Source organism: Artemia franciscana, chromosome 3, assembly GCF_032884065.1.
Source record: "Artemia franciscana chromosome 3, ASM3288406v1, whole genome shotgun sequence".
In the NCBI taxonomy this organism is placed as follows: Eukaryota; Metazoa; Arthropoda; class Branchiopoda; order Anostraca; family Artemiidae; genus Artemia; species Artemia franciscana.
Window position 1 is genome coordinate 33092748 of NC_088865.1, and position 20742 is coordinate 33113489.

At 34.9% G+C, this 20742-nt stretch overlaps 1 protein-coding gene across 1 annotated transcript; it reads left to right on the top strand.

Moving 5' to 3' along the window:
- Positions 1–951: 951 nt before the first annotated feature.
- Positions 952–19150, top strand: LOC136025186 (uncharacterized). The gene is made up of 5 exons (XM_065700979.1): positions 952–1051; positions 11299–11373; positions 11963–12118; positions 14576–14737; positions 18841–19150. The coding sequence occupies exons 1-5, from the start codon at positions 1024–1026 to the stop codon at positions 19107–19109; spliced, it is 690 nt and encodes a 229-aa protein (XP_065557051.1). The 5' UTR covers positions 952–1023; the 3' UTR covers positions 19110–19150.
- The last annotated feature ends 1592 nt before the right edge of the window (positions 19151–20742 follow it).

The following is a 20742-nucleotide window of genomic DNA, read 5'->3' on the forward strand; positions in this document are numbered from 1 at the left end:
TCCAATTTCCAAGCTAATGAGCCCCCTCGGAAGCTTAAATGACCACCTTTGCCTCTGGGAAAAAAAATAATAATAAGTTTCTCTGGGAAAATAATAATAATAATGAAACATTGAAGCCGTATGGCGCTTACTATAGGCAACGGTATAGCGTTGCCTCAGATTGATTAAAAAAAGACTTTCCGAAAAAGAAGTTTTTCAAAGAAAAATAAAGAAAATATGGAACTTAAGATCAGAAGAGATAGAAACCTACAATAGCTCAAACTAAAAAAGACAGAAATTGCTACTAAAGCATAAATGAAACCCAAAACGAACAGAAATTAAATAAATAATCATAGCAAAAAAACATACAACGGGTACTAATATAAATGAATAAATAAATATTAAAACGAGTAAAGCTTAATTTGAATATGCAGCTCTTAGATCTTCCTGAAAGGAATGGCAACAATAATAAAGGAGCCATTGAAATGCTCCCACCTTTAAGGACAATATTATACATGACCTTGAGTGTTGCTGTTAAGCTATATTAATGCTTCATTTCTTACGAAAACAGCAAAAATGCGTTTTTTGTCAGGATTAATGGAAGCAGTGGTCTCTTAACTATTGTGAACCATATAGTAAAAAACCATATGAGAGCCTTTTTGCTACCTTGAAAAGAAATAGATTTTTCCCTTTGTAAACTTATTATGGATTGGTTTTGCTTGATATTGAGATTTTCTAGGTTAGATGTTAGGTTGGTTGAATTTTGTTTGAGTTGAGCTTTGCTAGACTGAGTTTTCTCAAGTTGACCTTTGCTTCTATTGAGTTTGACTCTGTAGAACTTTTTAAGCTTTTGTAGCAAGAGTTAGTTACAAACTGTCCAATTCATATTTTTTTGGAAGATTACCATATTTCTTGTAATTTCTTTGAAGAGATGTACAGTCTTATCTCGGTTAGGTTTTACTAGTAATCAAATGAATTGTGGTTTTACATGTAAGACGTGTACATCAAATCTAATTTAGACAGTTGTCCCAGAGTCACGTAATAATGCTATTCATGTCAATAATTTTTCCAGGTAAGTAGTTAAACCATCGCTTAGTCTCGACGGTCTTGCTTAGCGTATTGAGCTTATATCGAATTTTTGCTATTCTTATTTTGTGTTCAAAATAAATACCGAAAAGAAAATCAGCTGCAGTTGAAGATTAAAATTGGAAAATAAAGCTGAGAGCGAATTCGAAACTTAAAACGACTAATAACAAATAATAAGTTGAGTGCGAATATGAAACTTAAAACGAATAATATTTATTATATTCTTCACAGATATACAAGATACATCTACAAACCTTGCTCAAATAATCTGAAGAATAACACTTTCCAATATCTGTAGAATTAATAAAATTAGTGCTTTAACAGAAAACCAATACTAACCACAAAAAAAGGAAGGTACAGGAGAACAAAATTCTATAAATAGCTAGCACAAAATAGACTTCAATAGTTCAAAAGGCTTTGAGTAGACTTTTGCTAGCCTTGATATCAATAACCATTGGAAAATGTAATGAAAGTTTTTTTTATATTAAATAAGAAAATCAATTTTTTCGATTGAAAGTAAGAAGTAACATTAAAACTCAAAATGAACAGAGAGAATTTCGTATATAATGGGGCTTCACCTTCCTCAACCCTTGCTGTTTACGCTAAGGCCTTTCAAGTTCTTTAAAAATACTTCTCGTTCAAACTCGACGTTCTTTGTCTTTAAGGAGCTGTTCCTAAAAACTCGGGCCCTAGGTTTTTGTGACTTCCCACATACTCTCCACATACATGTGTTTGAAATCTGTGTTCCTCACTAATGATTTGTTGTGGATATGCCTAATCATGTATTCCTAAAATTTATTCCAAACATGTCGAATTTACTTGTGTGAAGGAAATAGCCATTTTTCTTCTTTTTCACAGCTCTTGATGTAAAACTGTGAACAAGTTGCAAAATTGTCTTTCCATGATCTTTTTTAACTAAGTTATTTCACGATTTTTTTTTTAATTTTATGACTAAGAGTGGGGAGGGGGCGAGGAAAAAGTCATTGAATGTTTGATAATTTGAGCTGATTGAAAATAAGGAGAAAAAAACTTAGAATAATCTTAGAAGTTGAGATTTTAGCCTAGTTATATTGCCTAATTATATATACCGAAATAGATATAAAATTCTTTACCTTTTAACGAAAGCTAATGAGTCTAGGCAACGCTCGCTTGCCTTTAAACATAAAGAATAAAAACAACTTATACTCCCTCTGATCATTTGACTCCTACAGATTTTGATTTAAAATTGCTCCAGAGACGTAGACACTTAGGTTACGCTTAATACCCTTTGGTTTACGTTTCGGGCTTCAATGCATGATCTTTATGCCTAACGATAAGGAAATATTTTTATTTTTCACGTATTTAAGAATCAGTCCACTTTTTTCAAAAATCAGTTCAAAAAGCCAAACTTTAGCGGAAAGCGCGAGGAATGAGAAAGGGACAGTCCCCTTCATATATTGAATAGTTTCTATTTGTGTTAGGACAACACCATAATAAATGTGTTATGGCACCAAGTTGATATTCTAGTGTCATTTCTGGAGCGTAAAGGCTTGAAACCATGATCTATCATTGAAATCTCAATGATCAAAAATCCCTTAAACTGGTGGGTTAAATCCCCCTCTATACTCCCGTTTCCAGTCTTTTTTGAAAGTGAAAAATAAAAAAAAATAAAGACTTTTGAAAAAACTATCAAGCGAAAAAAAAATTCATTCAAATATAAACCTGGCTCCTCAATCACAAATGATATTTATTTTCATCTCAAAAATAAGCTTAATTACGAAGCAATTTATTGGAATGTTAAAACAAAGCTTGATACCCCAGCGTATCTTCTTTTTCTTTCTTTTTTTCTGCAACAGATACATTTTCAAGCCAGTAAAATTATGGTTTCTTTCCTGTACCTCTCATTTTTTTTCCAATTTCCTTATTGTAATTTTTTATTCCTAGACTAGAGACTACACCCTATTAAGGTTTAAACCCGGACAGAGAAAATACATTTCTAATTTTGGAGTCAAGGCTCAAATTGATGGACCCTCCTTTCCCCCAGTCTCACACATTAATGTAGTATTCGATCATAAACCGAAGCGAGAATCAAGTTTTGAGTTGATCCTTGGGTTGAGTTGAGTCAAACATGGATGGGGGTTGTGCTAGACAAGAGTTAAGTAAAACTAAACGGGGATTCAGTTGAGCGAGGGCTCAGTTAGATAAGGTTGAGTTAAACAGTGGTTAAGTTGTACAGGGGATGAGTTACACGGGAGATGAGTTAAACGGGGTTCGGTTGAACAAGTGTTCAGTTAAAGGGGGTCCAGCTGAAAGGGTGTTGAGTTGAATGGGGTTGAGGTGAATGAGTGTTCAATGAAAAGAGGGTTACACGGGGATTGAGCTGAACGGGAGTTAAGCTAAGCGGGGGTTCAGTTGAACCAGGGTTTAGTTAAACAAAGGTTCAGTTAAGTGGGTTCAGTTACACGAGGTTCAGTCAAACGTGGTCTAGTTACACGCACACCATAATACAGCTTATGTGTGTTGCAAAGGCCCCTCAGAAATTAGCCTCGAAACTGGGTGTAAAAATTCCTTTTTTTTATCAGATTATGCTTTATCGCTAAGGCCTTCAGCCAGGAAAACGCCAATAATCAGAAACAACTAAAAAATAAACAAAAAATTGGCCCCTTGTAAGGGTAGAAATACTTTTTGATGCGATTTTTTTGTGAGGCTCAAAACTCAGAGCCGAAAGTAATTTGGCGAAATAGACCCTATGAGAATAATAAAAATAAAGTTATTTCCAGAGCATTCCCCATAAAAAAAAGTGATGGGACTCTAAAAAGGCCAACACTTCTTATGGTCTTTTTCATGATCCAAAAAAGATACATGGACAGCTTTTCAACAAACCTTAGGAGCATGGGTAAAGTGAACTGTAATGCACAAATAAAATTGGAAGAAAAAGTTTGCCTGGAAAAGGTGAAATGGTGCCCAAAAACATGTCCCGCAAAAAATTACTTGTCAAAAAGCGGGACCTCAAAAATTTTTGCAAGATGGAAAAGGTGAAATGGTGCCCAAAAACATGTCCCGCAAAAAACTACTTGTCAAGAAGCAGGACCTCAAAAATTTTGATACCAGCTGATCCTCTTCAATTTTCTCAAAGGTGGTAGCATTTGACTGAGATTTTTGAGACGTAATACCAGAACTGGTGGTTGTGAATGTCAAGAATGTATCTTCTGCAGTTGAGGATAACTCATCATCACTTGAGAATATGCAGGAACTTTGCCGTAGGTCCTGGACACTTTCGATTAGTCCTATACTATAATCACTATAACTAGAAACTTTATGTATATACTTTATAACTCTCCTATTATTCAGGTTTAGTGCTGCATGGGCACCAACTGTGATGGGGTGCTTCCCTTTGGCTTGGTCCGTTTTTTGACCCAATTTGAAAGTCACGGATTGCTATGTTTATCTCCCAAGCAGGCAGTTCTGGCTTTAAGCTCTTCAATAAATGTTTTATGGCAGGCACGGTCTTCCCTTAGCATGTCGTTTCTAAATTGTATTTCACCTTTCTTGTCAAAATATTTCTACAAAATTTTATGTATAATAATATAATAAAAAAACATGACAATAAACAAGATTAGAAGGAAAAAATTCATAGAATATCCACGTTTCTTAGCTTGGCTACTTTAACGGGGTATTTTTTTTTTTGTCAAAACTTGTGCTGTCGATGCTATTTCATTTAAATATACAAGGAATCCGGGCCTAAATAGCGCTTAAAACAATGAACATTGACGTTTCTCGAATCAATCTATTTCATTAGTAAAATCAATAATTTTAGTTGACAAAAAATAAACACTGCTAAGATAGAAGCTTAGAAAGGTAAGCTTGTTTTATCCAGAAGTGAGTCTACCGACACGGTAATAAGCGCTTGATCGATTTTCTACTAGTCGTGACGGTGTAGAGGTGCTGAAGGACCGAGAGATGTACGATGATAACCAAAAGATGGCAAAGTGATTGAGCAAGCTATGAGATGATGATCAGACAATTGATAATCAAACATTACCTCTACTGTATTGGCTTTCAAATTAGTCGATATTGCAATATGGACCAAGTTGGAAGTTCGTAAGGACCTAACACATACAAAAAATCACGTGTTTAATCCGAACAATCAGGAAATCGCTCAATATACTTTTAACTGGTGCTGTACATGGCGATACTTGAAAATTCGGCTATGCACATCTGAAGACCCACCAAGAATTAGAGACGCACTTCTTAACGTTTAAGGCATACTCCTTCTCCAACCTACAAAAACAACCATCGACCATTCTCCAAAGTAGCTGAAGCTCTATCATATACAACTGTAAACAATTTTTTCAAGCTTCAACCGAATCATCTACACACATGAAGTGTTAAAATAAATGTCTATGTTAACCGTCATTTTGTAGGATTACCTTTACCTTTAGAAACCAATGCGCAACCGTACGGCATTACTGCTTCTGAAATAGGAGGCTCAATATACGTATAGTTTTCTTTCAGTTGTTCTAAATCAATTGATCATCTCAAAATTTTTACACAATACCTTTTTGGCCTTCTTTTGGCTAAAATTACTGTTTTGCACCATGAAATGACTGAAAACGCCCCTTTGCTGTGGGACAGTCTTTTTGGCTCAAATAAATGTCTGTGTTAACCGTTATTTTGTAGAACTACCTGCATCTTCAGAAACCAATGCGCCACCATACGGCACTACTGTCTCTGAAACAGTAGGCTCAATACGCGTACAGTCTTCTCGTAATTTCTAAATCAATTGACCATCTCAGAGTTTTTACACAATAGCTTTTGACCTTCCTTTGGCAAGAATTGCTGTTTTGCGCCACGCCACGAAATGACTGAAAACGCCGCTTTTCTGTAGTCTCTTTATCTGAAATAAATGTCTATTTTAACTCTTAAGGAACTTGTTGCGTCCTAATTTTTTTTGTTCGTGAAACTTCAGTGCCTGTTGATTTTTTCTTTGTGAAATTTGTACATTGATTTTATGCTTCGTGAAAAGGATTTTATCCATGGAACTTGTTACATACTAATTTTCGTCTGTGGAACGGGTTGCGTGCTGATTTTTGTTCGTGAAACTTGTTGCATATTGATTTTTCTCTTCGTGAAACTTGTAAATTTATTTTTCTCCTCGTGAAACTGATTTTATTCATGGAACTTGTTGCGTGGTGATTTTTGTTCGTGAAACTAGTTGCTTGCTGATTTATGTTTATGAAACTTGTTGAATATAAATTTTTCTGTTCGTGAAACTTGATTTTTCTCATCGCAAAACTGATTCTGTTCATTGAAGTTGTTGCGTTCTGAATTTTGTTCGTGGAGTTTATTGTGCACTGACTTTTTTTTCGTGAAACTTTTTGCATATTGATTTTTTCTCTTCGTGAAATTTATATATTGATTTTCTCTTCGTGAAACTTATTTTATTCATGGAACTTGTTGTGTGGTGATTTTTGTTCGTGGAACATGTTTCGTGCTGACTTTTGTCCGCAAAATTTTTTGCATATTGATTTTTCTCTTCCTCAAACTTGTAAATTGGTTTTTCTCCTCGTGAAGCTGATTCTGTTCGTGGAATTTGTTGTATGCTGATTTTTGTTTCTTGAAACTTGTTTCGTGCTGATTTTTGTTCGCGTAACTTGTTACATGTTGATTTTTCACTTCGTGAAATTTGTACGTGGATTTTTCTTCTTGTGAAACTGATTTTATTCATGGAACTCGTTGCGTGATGATTTTTGTTCGTGGAAATTGTTTCGTGCTGATTTTTGTTCGTGAAACTTGTTGCATGTTGATTTTTCTCTTCGTGAAAACTATACATTGATTTTTCTCCTTGTGAAATTGATTTTGTTCAGGGAACTTTTGTTCAGTTCTCGTTTTGTTCAAATCATCGGTAGTCTTGCATACTACTTTTAGTAGTGGTAGAGACCTAGGAGTCCTGCTGTATGACAGTTTAAAATTCCATGAACACACCGCCCAAGTAGTTTCGAGAGTAAACACAAATTTGGGACTCCTGAAAAGAACCGATATTAGTCGATCCTCCACAGTTTTTCTGACACTATACAAAGCTCTTGTCAGGCCAATCCTGGATTTCGGAACATATCTGGCTGGTCCTTTCTACAAGAGAGACATTCAGCTCAATGAAGGTGTCCAAAGGAGAGCTACCAAATGCATCGACGGCTTACACGGTCAGCCCTACTGCAGTAGATTACAACCTGCTAACCTCCCAACACTTGTTTTTCGGCTTAGGCGTAATGACATGATGCTCACCTAAAGGTACTTCCAGCAAGCAGACCAGAAGCTGTTCACCTTCTCCCCCACCAAAGACAAACACGAGGACTTTCCAAAAAGATGTTCAAATCCACCGTTAACACCCAGGTCTGATTAGATTTTTCAGCGAGCGATTGATGAGCCATTGGAACCAACTAAGCGACAGTTTCCGCAACCTCGCTTGAGGAATTCAACAAGAGGATCGACAAGGAATGGGATGTCCAACCATGGAGATTCAAGTGGGAAACACCTCCCAGCCCTCGCTACCATAACACTCTTGGAATACAATAGAGAGTCAGCTCGAAGTATGATGTGGCTGGTCATACCCAACCATCTCGCAACAATCCAAAGTTGTTGTTGTGCGGCGGTGCCGCACAATTATGGAACATCACATTTTTTCACACAGACATAGCTATTACCCTCGAAAACTAAAACTTTTGAAAATCAATTATGGAACATCACAGTTCTTGCAACTAATTCGCTCCGTAGTGTGAATTAAGGCAATAAATATAACAATTTTAACTGTTTAAAATATACTTCGTTTTAAGTAGAGCCCTAATTACTCCAAGCCGTATTTAGGTTTAGAGAGGGGAGAGGTTAACCCTATTATTCTTTGTGGTAGGTCTTTTTTGAAAAGTTTGACTAGCCTTAAATATTATCTTGTAATTGATATTACGGCAAATCCACGCTACAGAAAATACAAGTTAGTTTCAGCAAAGTACAAATCACCTTTCAACTTTTAAAGAGCATAGGAAGGAGGTAGTAGCCCCAGTATTTTGGTAATTCGCTTTTGTTTTGATTTTGAATCAGAGTCAATCTTGTATTGATTTAGAATTGATTTATTTATTCACTATTCGTATTAAGCTTGAGTAATTATTTGTTTTTAACGAGTTTATTTGAGCTAGATTTATAGACATCTGCGGTCTACATCGTGAAGCAATAATCAAACAGTTCGTGGTAACGAACTGTAGTAAGGAGCGATCCGGCTCAATAGTAACCAAAACTCTAAAAAATTGAATTTTGATATCAATAGCTACATCAAAAGAATTGCATTTTAATGCTGATTTTAAATATATAAGTTTCATCAAGTTTAGTCTTAGCCATCAAAAGTTACGAGCCTGAGAAAATTTGCCTTATTTAGGAAAATAGGGGGAAACACCCCCTGAAAGTTGTAGGATCTTAACGAAAATGACACCATCAGATTCAGCGTATCAGAGAACCCTACTGTAGAAGTTTCAAGCTCCTATCTATAAAAATGTGGAATTTTGCATTTTTTGCCCGAAGACAAATCACGGGTGCGTGTTTATTTGTTTTTTTTTTGTTTTTTTTTTTTTTTTTCCCAGGGGTCATCGTATCGACCAAGTGGTCCTAGAATGTCGCAAGAGGGCTCATTCTAACGGAAATGAAAAGTTCTAGTGCCCTTTTTAAGTGACCAAAAAAATTGGAGGGCATCTAGGCCCCCTCCCACGCTCATTTTTTTCCCAAAGTCAACGGATCAAAATTTTGAGATAGCCATTTTGTTTAGTATAGTCGAAAATCATAATAACTATGTTTTTGGGATGACTTGCTCCCCCACAGCCCCTGGGGGAGGGGTTGCAAGTTACAAACTTCAACCAGTGTTTACATATAATAATGGTTATTGGAAAGTGTACAGACGTTTTCAGGTTTTTTTTTGGTTTTGGGGGTAGGGTTGAGGGAGGGGGCTATGTGGGAGGATCTTTCCTTGGAGAAATATGCCATGGGGGAAAAAATTCAATGAAAAGGGCGCAGGACGAATCTGGTCACGTTAGAAAAAAACGTCAAATTAAGAGGTTAATATACAATGCTGGGTGTTCGGAGCCTCTCTATTATGGAGTATAATTTGAAAATAACACAACTATGCGAGCGATAAAACATATATACCACAACCATAACTCAACTAACGAAAGAACTGCTAAGAGATAACACAACTATAAAGCGAAAACAGGTGAAAACTAACGGGAAAATAAACGAACTAAGAGGTGGAAGGGGCCCAGAGAAAAAATATAATCCTTTTTCAATTTTGAGCCTAACTTCCGCAAAGGAGTAATAATGTCAGAAGCCCCGAAATACCGAATTATTTTCTTTTCAAACAGTTCGTGGTAAGGAACTGTAGTAAGGGGCGACCCGGCTCAATAGTAAACGAAACTCTAAAAAACGGAATTTTGATGCTAAAAGATACATCAAAAGATTCGAATTTTAACGCTGATTCTAAATATTAAGTTTCAATTAATTTAGTCTTTGTCATCAAAAGTTACGAGCCTGAGAAAATTTGCCCTATTTTGGAAAAAAGGGGGAAACATCCATTAAAAGTCACAGAATCTTAACGAAAATCACACTATCGCATTCGGTATATCAGAGAACTCTATAGCAAAAATTTCAAGCTCCTATCTAAAAAATGTGGAATTTTGTATTTTTTGCCAGAAGACATATCACGGGTGCGTGTTTATTTATTTGTTTGTTTTTTTTTTGTTTTTTTCCCAGGGGTCATCTTATCGACCAAGTGGTCCTTGGATGTCACGAGAGGGCTCATTCTAACGGAAATGAAAAGTTCTAGTGCCCTTTTTAAGTGACCAAAAAATTGGAGGGCAAATAGGCCCCCTCCCATGCTCATTTTTTCCAAAAGTCAACAGATTAAAATTTTAAGATAGCCATTTTGTTCAGCATAGTCGAAAACCATAAAAACTATGTCTTTGGGAATGACTTACTCCCCCACAATCCCTGAGGGAGGGGCTGCAAGTTACAAACTTTGACCAGTGTCTACATATAGTAATGGTTATTGGGAAGTGTACAGGCGTTTTCATGGGGATTTTTTGGTTCGGGGGGTGGGGTTGATGGGAGAGGGCTTTGTGGGAGGATCTTTCCTTTGAGGAATATGTCACGGGGGAAGAAAAATTCAATGAAAAGGGCGCAGGATTTTCTAGCATTACTATAAAAAAAACAATGAAAAAATAAACATGAAAACGTTTTTTCAAATGAAAGTAAGGAATAGCATTGAAATTTAAAACGAACAGAGATTATTACGCATATGAGGGGTTCTAAAAATACTTTAGCATAAAGAGCGAGGTATTTAGGAGGAGATAGATACCTCGCTCTTGATGCTAAAATATTTTTAGTGATTTCAACTATTTATTCTACGGCCTTTTTGATTCAGGGGTCATTCTTAAAGAATTGGGACAAAACTTACGATTTAGTGTAAAGAGCGAGGTATTAACGAGGGTACAAACCCCCTCGTACACATAATAAAAATATAAGAATATAAAAGTTTGTTACGTAAGTTAATTCTTAAGTTACGTATATTTTTTACTAATAAAAACGTTCGTTGAATATTAAAAGTTCTAGTAGCCTTTTTAAGTAACCGAAAAATTGGAGGGCAGCTAGGCTTCCTTCCCCACCCCTTATTTCTCAAAATCGTCTGATCAAAACTAAGAGAAAGCCATTTAGCCAAAAAAAAAATTAATATACTAATTTCATTTCAATAATTTATGTGCGGAGAGCCAAAATCAAACATGCATTAATTCAAAAACGTTCAAAAATTAAATAAAAAAAACTAGTTTTTTTAACTGAAAGTAAGGAGCGACATTAAAACTTAAAACGAACAGAAATTACTCCGTATATGAAATGGGTTGTCCCCTCCGCAGTCCCACGCTCTTTACGCTAAAGTTTTTAATTGTTTTAAAAAGTAGAATTGTGGCAAAGAGTCAAACTTTAGCGTAAAGAGCGAGGGACTGCGGAGGGGACAACCCATTTCATATACGGAGTAATTTCTGTTCGTTTTAAGTTTTAATGTCGCTCCTTACTTTCAGTTAAAAAAACTAGTTTTTTTTATTTAATTGTTATTAGATTTTATTTTCCACTTCTCTCTTTAGTTCCGCCAGGAAAACTTCGCTCTTCTGGTGCTAATAGTAGATATGGTTGATCATTATTGTTTATATATTCGTCACATCTTTTCAGTTATCTTTCTCCTTTGCGACGTTCAAGGACGAACTTTGGAAAAGAGAAGTTTGACTAGCAACGCTGAATATAAAGGTAATCTTTATAGCTATAGTGTTGTGACTGAAAAAGACTAACATATATGAGGCACTTCAATCATATTGACTAATCAAAAAAATTTTGCTGTTTACTTCGCATAGATGAGGTGGTTGTGAAACTCGCCAAGAAGCACATTATTGTCAAAGGTTGGAAGTTCTGTGCATATTTTTGCTTGAAGGCATTATCATGCCTTGAAGGCAGGATCATATCCTGCAAAAGAGTAATTAGAGACTTAACAAGGGAAGTATCACATAAAAATCAATGAGCTTAAAAGTCAATGAGTTTTTTTTTTTTGCACTAGTCAAAGTCATGTGTCTCTCAGTAATAAAAGTACTTTAATTCAACTAAATTCTACTGCCTTCTTACTAAATACTCTTCATTTTATGTTTAAAAGAACGACAAATGATAGGGAAAAAATATATTTAGGAATTTTTTAGCAGATGAATGCTATGCTATTACCAGAACCAGCACTGTGTGCATAATCTTCTTCATTAGTTCCCTCTTTTCATGAAACATAACAATTAGGCTACTAAAGTACATTAAATAAAAATGAATCACCTAATTTAATTATTAGGGTACCTTTCAGATGACGAGCAACATCATCCAAATCCTATCGAAAAAGCTCCAGAGCTTATAGGTTCGTATAAACCAGACATTGGAGAAGGTCCTATTTTTGATGATGAAGTTATGATTGTAAAGGACGACAGAATATTTAGGACAGAAAGATCGGACTCTTTAACCGGTATTCATTCTTTTTTTGTGCCTTCTTCAAAGCTTTTTTAAACGGAAAATGTGTTTTCATAGCCCTTTTTGAACTAGGAGAGGAAGAATAAATCGAAAAGGGATTTTCCTGAGGTAGCTAGTTAATGCAATATGGCAAAATATGTTATGCTCTTCGTCACTACGTCACGACGTATTTATTGCTAACATTTGTTACTGACATTTGTGAGATCTGTACAGAACTGTATTAAGACATCTGTAGAAACCTAAGTGCGTCAGACCTGAGAAAATTCCAGTCATGGTTAGATTCTATATAAAGAAAATGCCTTATTTCGAATAAAATTTAGTTGCAACGGAATATTTTTCAAATTATTTTGTATATGTAGACTAATAGATGTTCCCACTGTTCATAAAAGTTGTTCCCACTGTTTATACACTGTTCCCACTCTACATAAGCTTTTAGACTCCTCTCGTTTTCGTAAGTAAGAATCAGTTTATAATTAAAGTAAAAACCCAACTTTGCTCTGTGATTTTTATGACGTAATGTTTATTTAGACGTTAACTTACACACTACCTGTAAAGGTTGCTTGTTACCAGTCCTTGCATCATTGCCTCATTGCATTCTGGGTCTATATTCAAAAGGGTCTTAACTTGTACGTTCCGAAACAATGGTGAACTTTCTAGCTCATCATTGGAATAGTGGCTAATGTGGTCACTGCATAACAAAATGTCTCATCGTCTACATTTTTGTTAACTAAACTTTGGTACCTAATTTTTTTAAATAAAAAAAACAAGTTTTTTTTTAAATGAAAGTAAGGAGCGACATCAAAACTTAAAACGAACAGAAATTACTTCGTATATGAAATGAGCTGCTCCCTCCTCAACACCCCACTCTTTACGATAAAGTTTGACTCTTTCTCTCAACTCTACATTTTAAAACAGTAAAAAAAACTTTAGCGTAAAGAGCGGGGTGTTACCCTATCATGTACAAAGTAATTTCTGTTCGTCTTAAATTTTAATGTCGCTCCTTACTTTCAGCTTAAAAAAAACTTGTTTTTTTTATTTAATTTTCTGAACGTTTTTTGAAATTATTGCATGTTTTGATTTTGGCTCTCCGCAGATGAATAATTAAAAGAAAATTTGCATATTTTTTTGTGGGGGGGGGCTAAATGTCTTTCTCATAGATTTGATAGAATGATTTTGAGAAAAAAGGAGCAGGGGAGGAGGCCAAGCTGCCCTCCAATTTTTCGGTTACTTAAAAAGGCAACTAGAACTTTTAAATTTTTTACGAACTTTTGTATTAGTAAAAGAGGTACGTAACTTACAAATTAGCTTACGTAACGAACTTCTGTATTCGTATATTTTTACTACGTATATGAGGGGGTTCACCCCCTCGTCAGTACCTCGCTCTTTACACAAAAGCTGAAATTTTGTCCCAATTCCTTAAGAATGACCCCTGAATCACAAAGGCCGTAGAATAAACAGTTGTAATTACTAAAAATACTTTAGCGTAAAGAGAGAGGTATTAGGAGGAGGTAAACCCTTCATATGCGTAATAATTTCTGTTCGTTTTAAGTTTTAATGCTGCTCCTTACTTTCAGTTGAAAAAACTTTTTCATATTTGTTTTTTTTTTAAATAATACTAGAAAATCCTGCGCTCCCTTCATGAAAATTTTCTTTCCCCATGACTAATTCCTCCATGGAAAGTTCCCCCAACATATTCCCATCTTCTCAAACCCTCCCCCTACCCAAAACCCCCCTGAAAACGTCTGTACACTTCCCAATAACCATTACTATATACAAGCACTAGTCAAAGTTTGTAACTTGTAGCTCCTCCCACGGGGACTGTGGGGGGAGTAAGTTGTCCTCGAGGACAAAGTTATAAGGTTTTTCGACTATGCTGAATAAAATGGCTATCTCAGAATTTTGATCCAAATTTGATCCGTGACTTTGGAAAAATTATTAGCGTGGGAGGGGGTCTAGGTGCCATCCAATTTTTTGGGTACTTAAAAAGGGCACTAGAACTTTTCATTACCGTTAGAATGAGCCCTCTTGCAATATTCTAGTACCACTGGGTCGATATGATCAACCCTGGGGAAAAAAACAACGAAAAAACAAAAAAAATAAACACGCATCTGTGATCTGCCTTTTGTAGATAGGAGCTTAAAAATTCTACAGTAGGGTTCTCTGATAAGCTGAATCTGATGGTGTGACTTTTGTTAAGATTCTATGACTTTTAGGGGGTGTTTTTCCCTATTTCCTAAAAAAAGGTAAATTTTCTCAGGCTCGTAACTTTTGTTGGGTAAGACTAAACTTGACCAAACTTATACATTTAAAATTATCACTTAAATGCGATTCTTTTGATGTAGCTATTGGTATCAAAATTCCGTTTTTTAGAGTTTTATAACTCTTACCACTATATTTTTTTTTCTTCTTTGAAGTTACATTACATGACTGAATACGGTTTTGTTTATTACAGGAGTAAAGAGAGTGCCACATGTCGATCCAAACGTGTGTTTGAAAGCAGATACACATTTTGCACATCCTACGCGGTGTGATATGTATGTGCAGTGCCTTCATGGAAGACCGGTTGCAAGAAATTGCGGACCAGGGACTTTTTGGGATGCCACAGGGAAAGGAAGTAGGTATCTATTCAGAATACACATAATGGGTGGGAAGGCATTGAGAAACTAGTTGCTGTACTGATGAGTGCTTAAGCGTACTTAAAAAATACTAAGCTATACTTTTTACAACTACAATGTTTACAAGAGAGCAGATTGTATCAAAATGAACGTAAAGTCAAACTTTATGCTGGCTGTTTGAAGCTCTAGTAGTTTGTTTCTACAGCCTTGTCCATATTGTCTGTAATCAATTTGTTTTGTTGTTCTAGGCACATTACAAATTTTTCACTCTGAATTATTCATGAGAACAGGATGCTATATTTCCAACCTTTATATAAATAAGATTCCTTAAATACTAAAATGTTTTCAAACTATTCCGACTTATTACCATTGTCTTTACTTTCCAGAAGATTTCTCTCATCAGTTTTCAAGAGGCAAAATTGGGATTTGCAATAACACATTGATTTAGATTTTACTTTTCAAACTTTTTTTAAGAAAACTTTTTTTTATAAATAACAGAATTGATCCCCCAGACACTGAAAAATAAATTTGACCCTTCCCTTTAGAATTTCGTAAATTGACGGTCCCTACCTCCCCTACAAAAGAGAATAATCTTTGATGAGCTTTGAACTGTGCACTTTGACCTAATTGTGCTATAAATGTGAGGACTTGAGAAATAAATTTACAGCAGATGAAAACTCAAGAAAAATAACCCAAGCGATATAACTGTGATAAATTCTGATTTATAAAGTTAAAATAAAATCAGAAATATGATACTTAAATTTGAAAAAAAAATCCTTATAACGCTTAAAAACTTTGGAACAATATTGAAAAAAAAATCCAGAGTCTAAGAACAGTTTACTTATGGATGCCCAAAGCGGAATACCAGTTAAAATAAGCAAAGCACTCTAATAAAATGATCGGCAGCAGATATGTCCGTCAATTATTTTTAATAGCTATGAAATAAGTGTCTGACCTTATACTTGTGATGTATTTTATTACTGTCATTTCGTGAATGAAACAAATTCATTTCAAAACTATTCTTCATTATTTATTTTTATGACGGAGCCTTCTATGACACATTCTGCAAAATTGGGCTAAATTTGGATTTCTTTTGTTTTGCGAAAATGATTCTGGGTACTGCCAGTCTGCAACATGATATCGCCTTCCAAACCCCGACCTCGGCAATCTACCGTTTATGAAGAGTTTTTTCCTTTTTTGTTTGTCATAGAAGACTAGTACATTTCGGTTTTGTCACCTTGTTATAATACTACATTCTTTTAAAAAACTGAGAGACCATGTAACATCACACACTGCGCGAAAAATCTGCTAAATGTGGTGCTAATTCCATCTATTTCAGAATATACCACCTGTGTCGTTATTTCTTACATCTAGTGGTTTTTTTTTTACCAGTATAAAACTTCTCACAGAAGTGAAAGGTAATTCGAATTATCTTTCAAAGTCTTTTTTCCCAGTTACATCACACTTGTTAAGGCTACTCATAAAAATTGGTCTTTTTTTCTGTTTTAACTATTATGTTAAAACAGAAAAAAAAAGACCTATTTCTATAGGTCTAAAAAATAACTATTCATCAGAAAAAATAACTATTTCTGTTTTACTTATAGCAGACCGGAAGAAGAGCTTTAAAAGTACTTTCTGTTTAAATAGATTATTTATGTCCTTCCTATCTAATAATGAAAAGGAGCTAAAAAAAAATCTAGCAGGTATCTACGTCTAGAAATTTGCTGACATTCTTAAGCTGATAATTTCTAATGGAGAGCCTTAAACTTATTACATTTTTGTATTCAGCAATATCAGAAAAGTACACAGCCTATGCACGTATATAAAGTTATAATTTTTTTTTCTGGTATTTTTGTTTTTATTGAAAAGGTTCACTCTTTACTTATTGTTAATTAACGTGAATACTTTGGAAAATCTGAAATCAAACGATTCGTGGTAACAAATTGTAAGTAAGGAGCGACTCGGCTCAATAATAACCGAAACTCTAAAAAACTGAATTTTAGCATCAATAGATATAACAAAAGAATTAGCTTATAATGTTGATTCCAAATATGTAAGATTTGGCAAGTTCAAGGTACCCATCAAAAGCTACGAGCCTGAGAAAATCAACCTGATTTAAAAAAAGGGGAAATATCCCCTGAAAGTAAAGGAATCTTAATGAAAATCGCACCAACAGGTTCAGTATCCCATAGAAACCCATTGTAGAAGTTTCAAGCTCCTATCTGCAAAAATGTGGGATTTCGCTATTTTCGTCAGAAGACATATCACGCATGCGTGTTTATGTTTTGTTTGTTTTATTTTTCTCCAGGATTGATTGTATCAAAATAATGGTCCTAGAAGAACGAGAGATAGTGCATTCAACTGGAAATTAAAAGTTCTAGTGGTCTTTTTAAGTGACCAAATGATTAAAGGGCAACTGGACCACCTCCCATGCCAATTTTTTCCCCAAAATTATCCGATCAAATTTTTAGATAACCATTTTGTTCAGTACAGTTGAAAGACCAAATAATTATGTCTTTAGGTGTAACCCCCCCCCCATAGTTCATGGGCAGGGGCCTGTAAGTTATGAAATTCGCTCAGTGTTTACGTACAGTATTTATTAATGTGAAGTATACAGATATTATTTGGGATGGGGGCGCATGAGGTGGATTTCTATGGGAATAATCTTCCTTGGGGAGGGAAATTTCTGGGAGGAGGGTGAATATTCCAGGGGAAATGTTACACTGGGGGGATTTGACAGAATTACTATACAACATTCTTTTTAATTTTTGTACATTCTCTTTGCCAGATTTTTCATGTGGAGATGTTCTGAGGGAATTATCCAGGGGCTTTTTACCGTTTTTCAAAATTTGAAAAACGAACAGAAATTATTCCATACGTAATGGGTTGTCTCCTCATCAATACCTTGTTCTATACGCTAAAGTTTGACTATTTATCCCAATTTTTTAAGAGCGTCTACTGAAACACAGGGGCTATTTAATTAGAATAGGGAACTTTTGTAAAAATGAGAAACAGCTTTAAACAGCCTTAGCGTAAGGAGCAAAGTATTGAGGAGGGGGCAACTCTTCACATACAGAGCATTAGTTGAAAAACGTTCAGAAATTAAATAAAAAAAAAAAATTAGCTGAAAGTATGAAGCAACGTTAAAACTTAAAACGAATAGAAACTAGTCCGTATATAAAATGGGCTGCCCCCTCCTCAACGTCTCGCTCTTTACACTAAAGTTTTTATTGTTTTAAAAAGTAGAGTTGTCACACAGAGTTAAACATTAACGTAAAAATCGAGGCGTTGAGGAGGGGATAGTCCCTTTTATATCCGGAATAATTTCTGTTCGCTTTAAGTTTTAATGTCGTTCCTTACTTTAAGTTAAAAAAAAAAACTTGTGATTTTTATTTAGTCAGAGTACAGATTCTTTTGCTTGAATGTAAGCCAATTCTAATGCTATATATTTATGTCTTCGTAAATTTTTAGAACCGATGCGTTTGGTATATTTTTGTTTATTCTTGTATATTTTGTTTAAGTTTATTAAAACTTAAAAATTTTAAGCAAATTTTAATTTTGGAGATGGCGACATCAATAGAGAGAAGAAGCTTAAATTAAATGGCCAAATCCAGGTCAGTTTCACGGAAAATATTTAAAATTGCGGAACGAGCATCAGCAATGTTGATATTTTTTTTTTTTTGGGGGGGGGGGCATATTCCTTCTCTTTTGCCATTTGAGCGACCGTAATGCTTCTGATTTTTATCTTCCTTTTCATATTATTTTGAAAAATCTACAAAAATCGTATAATCCAAAGGGTTTTCAGTTAAGTCAAGATTTATTATAACAAGTAAGAAAATTTGTAGGAGCTGCTCTATGCTTTGATTATTTCTTATGTTTTAAAATTATGTTTAAAATTTATGTTTAAAATTAAATTAAAATTTATTTACTTGCGTCAAAAGACTATACTTTTTTTTCACTTTTTAATATAAATAAATGTCACGACTTTGTAAAAAAAAGAAAAGAGTGAGTGAAAAAATGAGTAACAAGAAAATTTTTTTTTGCGTATTTGTTGGACGTTAAAATTTATTTTGGTTTTGAATTGACTAAACCACCATTTTAGATTGCGGTTACTGGCATACTTCTTATTGCGCATTGCACCTGCGTCTTGCCCAACCAACACAATTTTGCCACTGTAATGACTTCCCTCGAATTCCTGGAAGAGAGACGCATATGAATCCGTCAATACCCGTCACAGTTAACCCCCCAACCAGCACACAAAGTGTCACAATTGAAAAGAATCCTTCAGATTTTACCCCCGAAAAAGAACAGTTTCCTGATTATCAAGTATATGCCGAAAAAGAAGCTGACAATGAATTTGAAATATTCTAATTTATTTTGTAGCTTAGAAATAAAGAAAAATCGAGTTTGAAGCTGTGTTATTCTATTGTAAGTTGTCCATTCTATTGTAACAAATTTATTGAAAGTGCGTGCAACAATTCTTGTCATACTGTCGTTGTTAAACACAACTAGTGTTTAGCTTTGAATTGGACAGGTTTTCATATAGTGTTCATTTTCTTAGTTGCACATGAAGAAATTAAAACATGTCCTATAGTTTTTCAAAGAACCAGAAGCCTAAATGATACCTGCTGAAACAGAAAAGGTGGTAAATGTGAGCCCTAGTTCTAAACAGCAAGCGCAAGGAAGAAGATCCTTCGAGAAGCGAAATAGAAGCAAAGAAGAACAAGAAAAATATCTCCATCCAAAGGGTAAACAGGTGATTTAGGTGTGTTATCGGAAGTAGGTAAGCTTGATTCATCATTAACCCCTGATAACGAAAAAAGGAGCAGCTTGGCCACTTTGCAATCCGGACCCTTCCAGCTTTATATACAGTTTCCAAAAACCAAAGTTGGCAGCTATTTGAGACTTTTTTCGCCTAAATACTATCAACACTGTAGCTGGCCACTTTGCAATCCGGACCTTTCCAGCTTTATATACAGTTTCCAAAAACCAAAGTTGGCAGCAATTTGAGACTTTTTTCGCCTAAATACTATCAACACTGTAGCTGGCCACTTTGCAATCCGGACCTTTCCAGCTTTATATACAGTTTCCAAAAACCAAAGTTGGCAGCAATTTGAGACTTTTTTCGCCTAAATACTATCAACACTGTAGCTGGTTGGAACACAACACGGAGAAAGACAAGCTCTACTGTTTCGGGTGCAGGCACTTGATTGAGGAAAAAGTTCGTGACCAACACAAAAAAATGTGTCAAACTCACTTACTCACTTAATGTGTCATGCAAAATTTTCGCTCCTTCTCGAAAGCGCAAAAATTATATTTCATATCAAAAGTCTGTAAAACTGGAAATACTTACCAGAATGTTCTAAAAACAACAAGAGCAGAATATTATTGGAGATAAGGATTGTTTTTTAAAACTTGAAGATATAACACTGACCCTTGAACGTCACGGTTTGTTTTTAAGAGGGCATTCAAGAGGACTCCTCACCCACAGAACAACGGTCTATTACTACTAGATATACGATACACTTGAATACAGTAGAAGGATTTATTATCTTTGTAAATTTTTTGATGTCTAGAAACACACACGAACTAGTAACATTAATTTTGGGAATATTCGACAAAAAACACTTGGGTGATGCTCGGATTATTTCGCTATCGTATGACGGCAACAGCGTCATGTCTGGTAAAAATAGAGGATTGCAAGCAATTATAAGTAATACCTATACTCATACAACACATCCCCATTGTTAAGCGTACAGATGGATCCTGGATAATGTTGATTCTTGTGCGAACGATCCCTTAGAATAGATATTTCTTGATGGAATATAATCTTTGTATATTCATTTCTCTCATCCCAGCAATCATGCAAATATAAGAAAAAACGAGAATATCTGGGAATAAAAACTAGTCGTGAAATGGCATGTCTGACTAAAAGAAGATGTAGCTGCCGTTTCAAGAGCTGCAAAGCCATTTTAAATAATTATGAAGCCATTAAATTGACTTT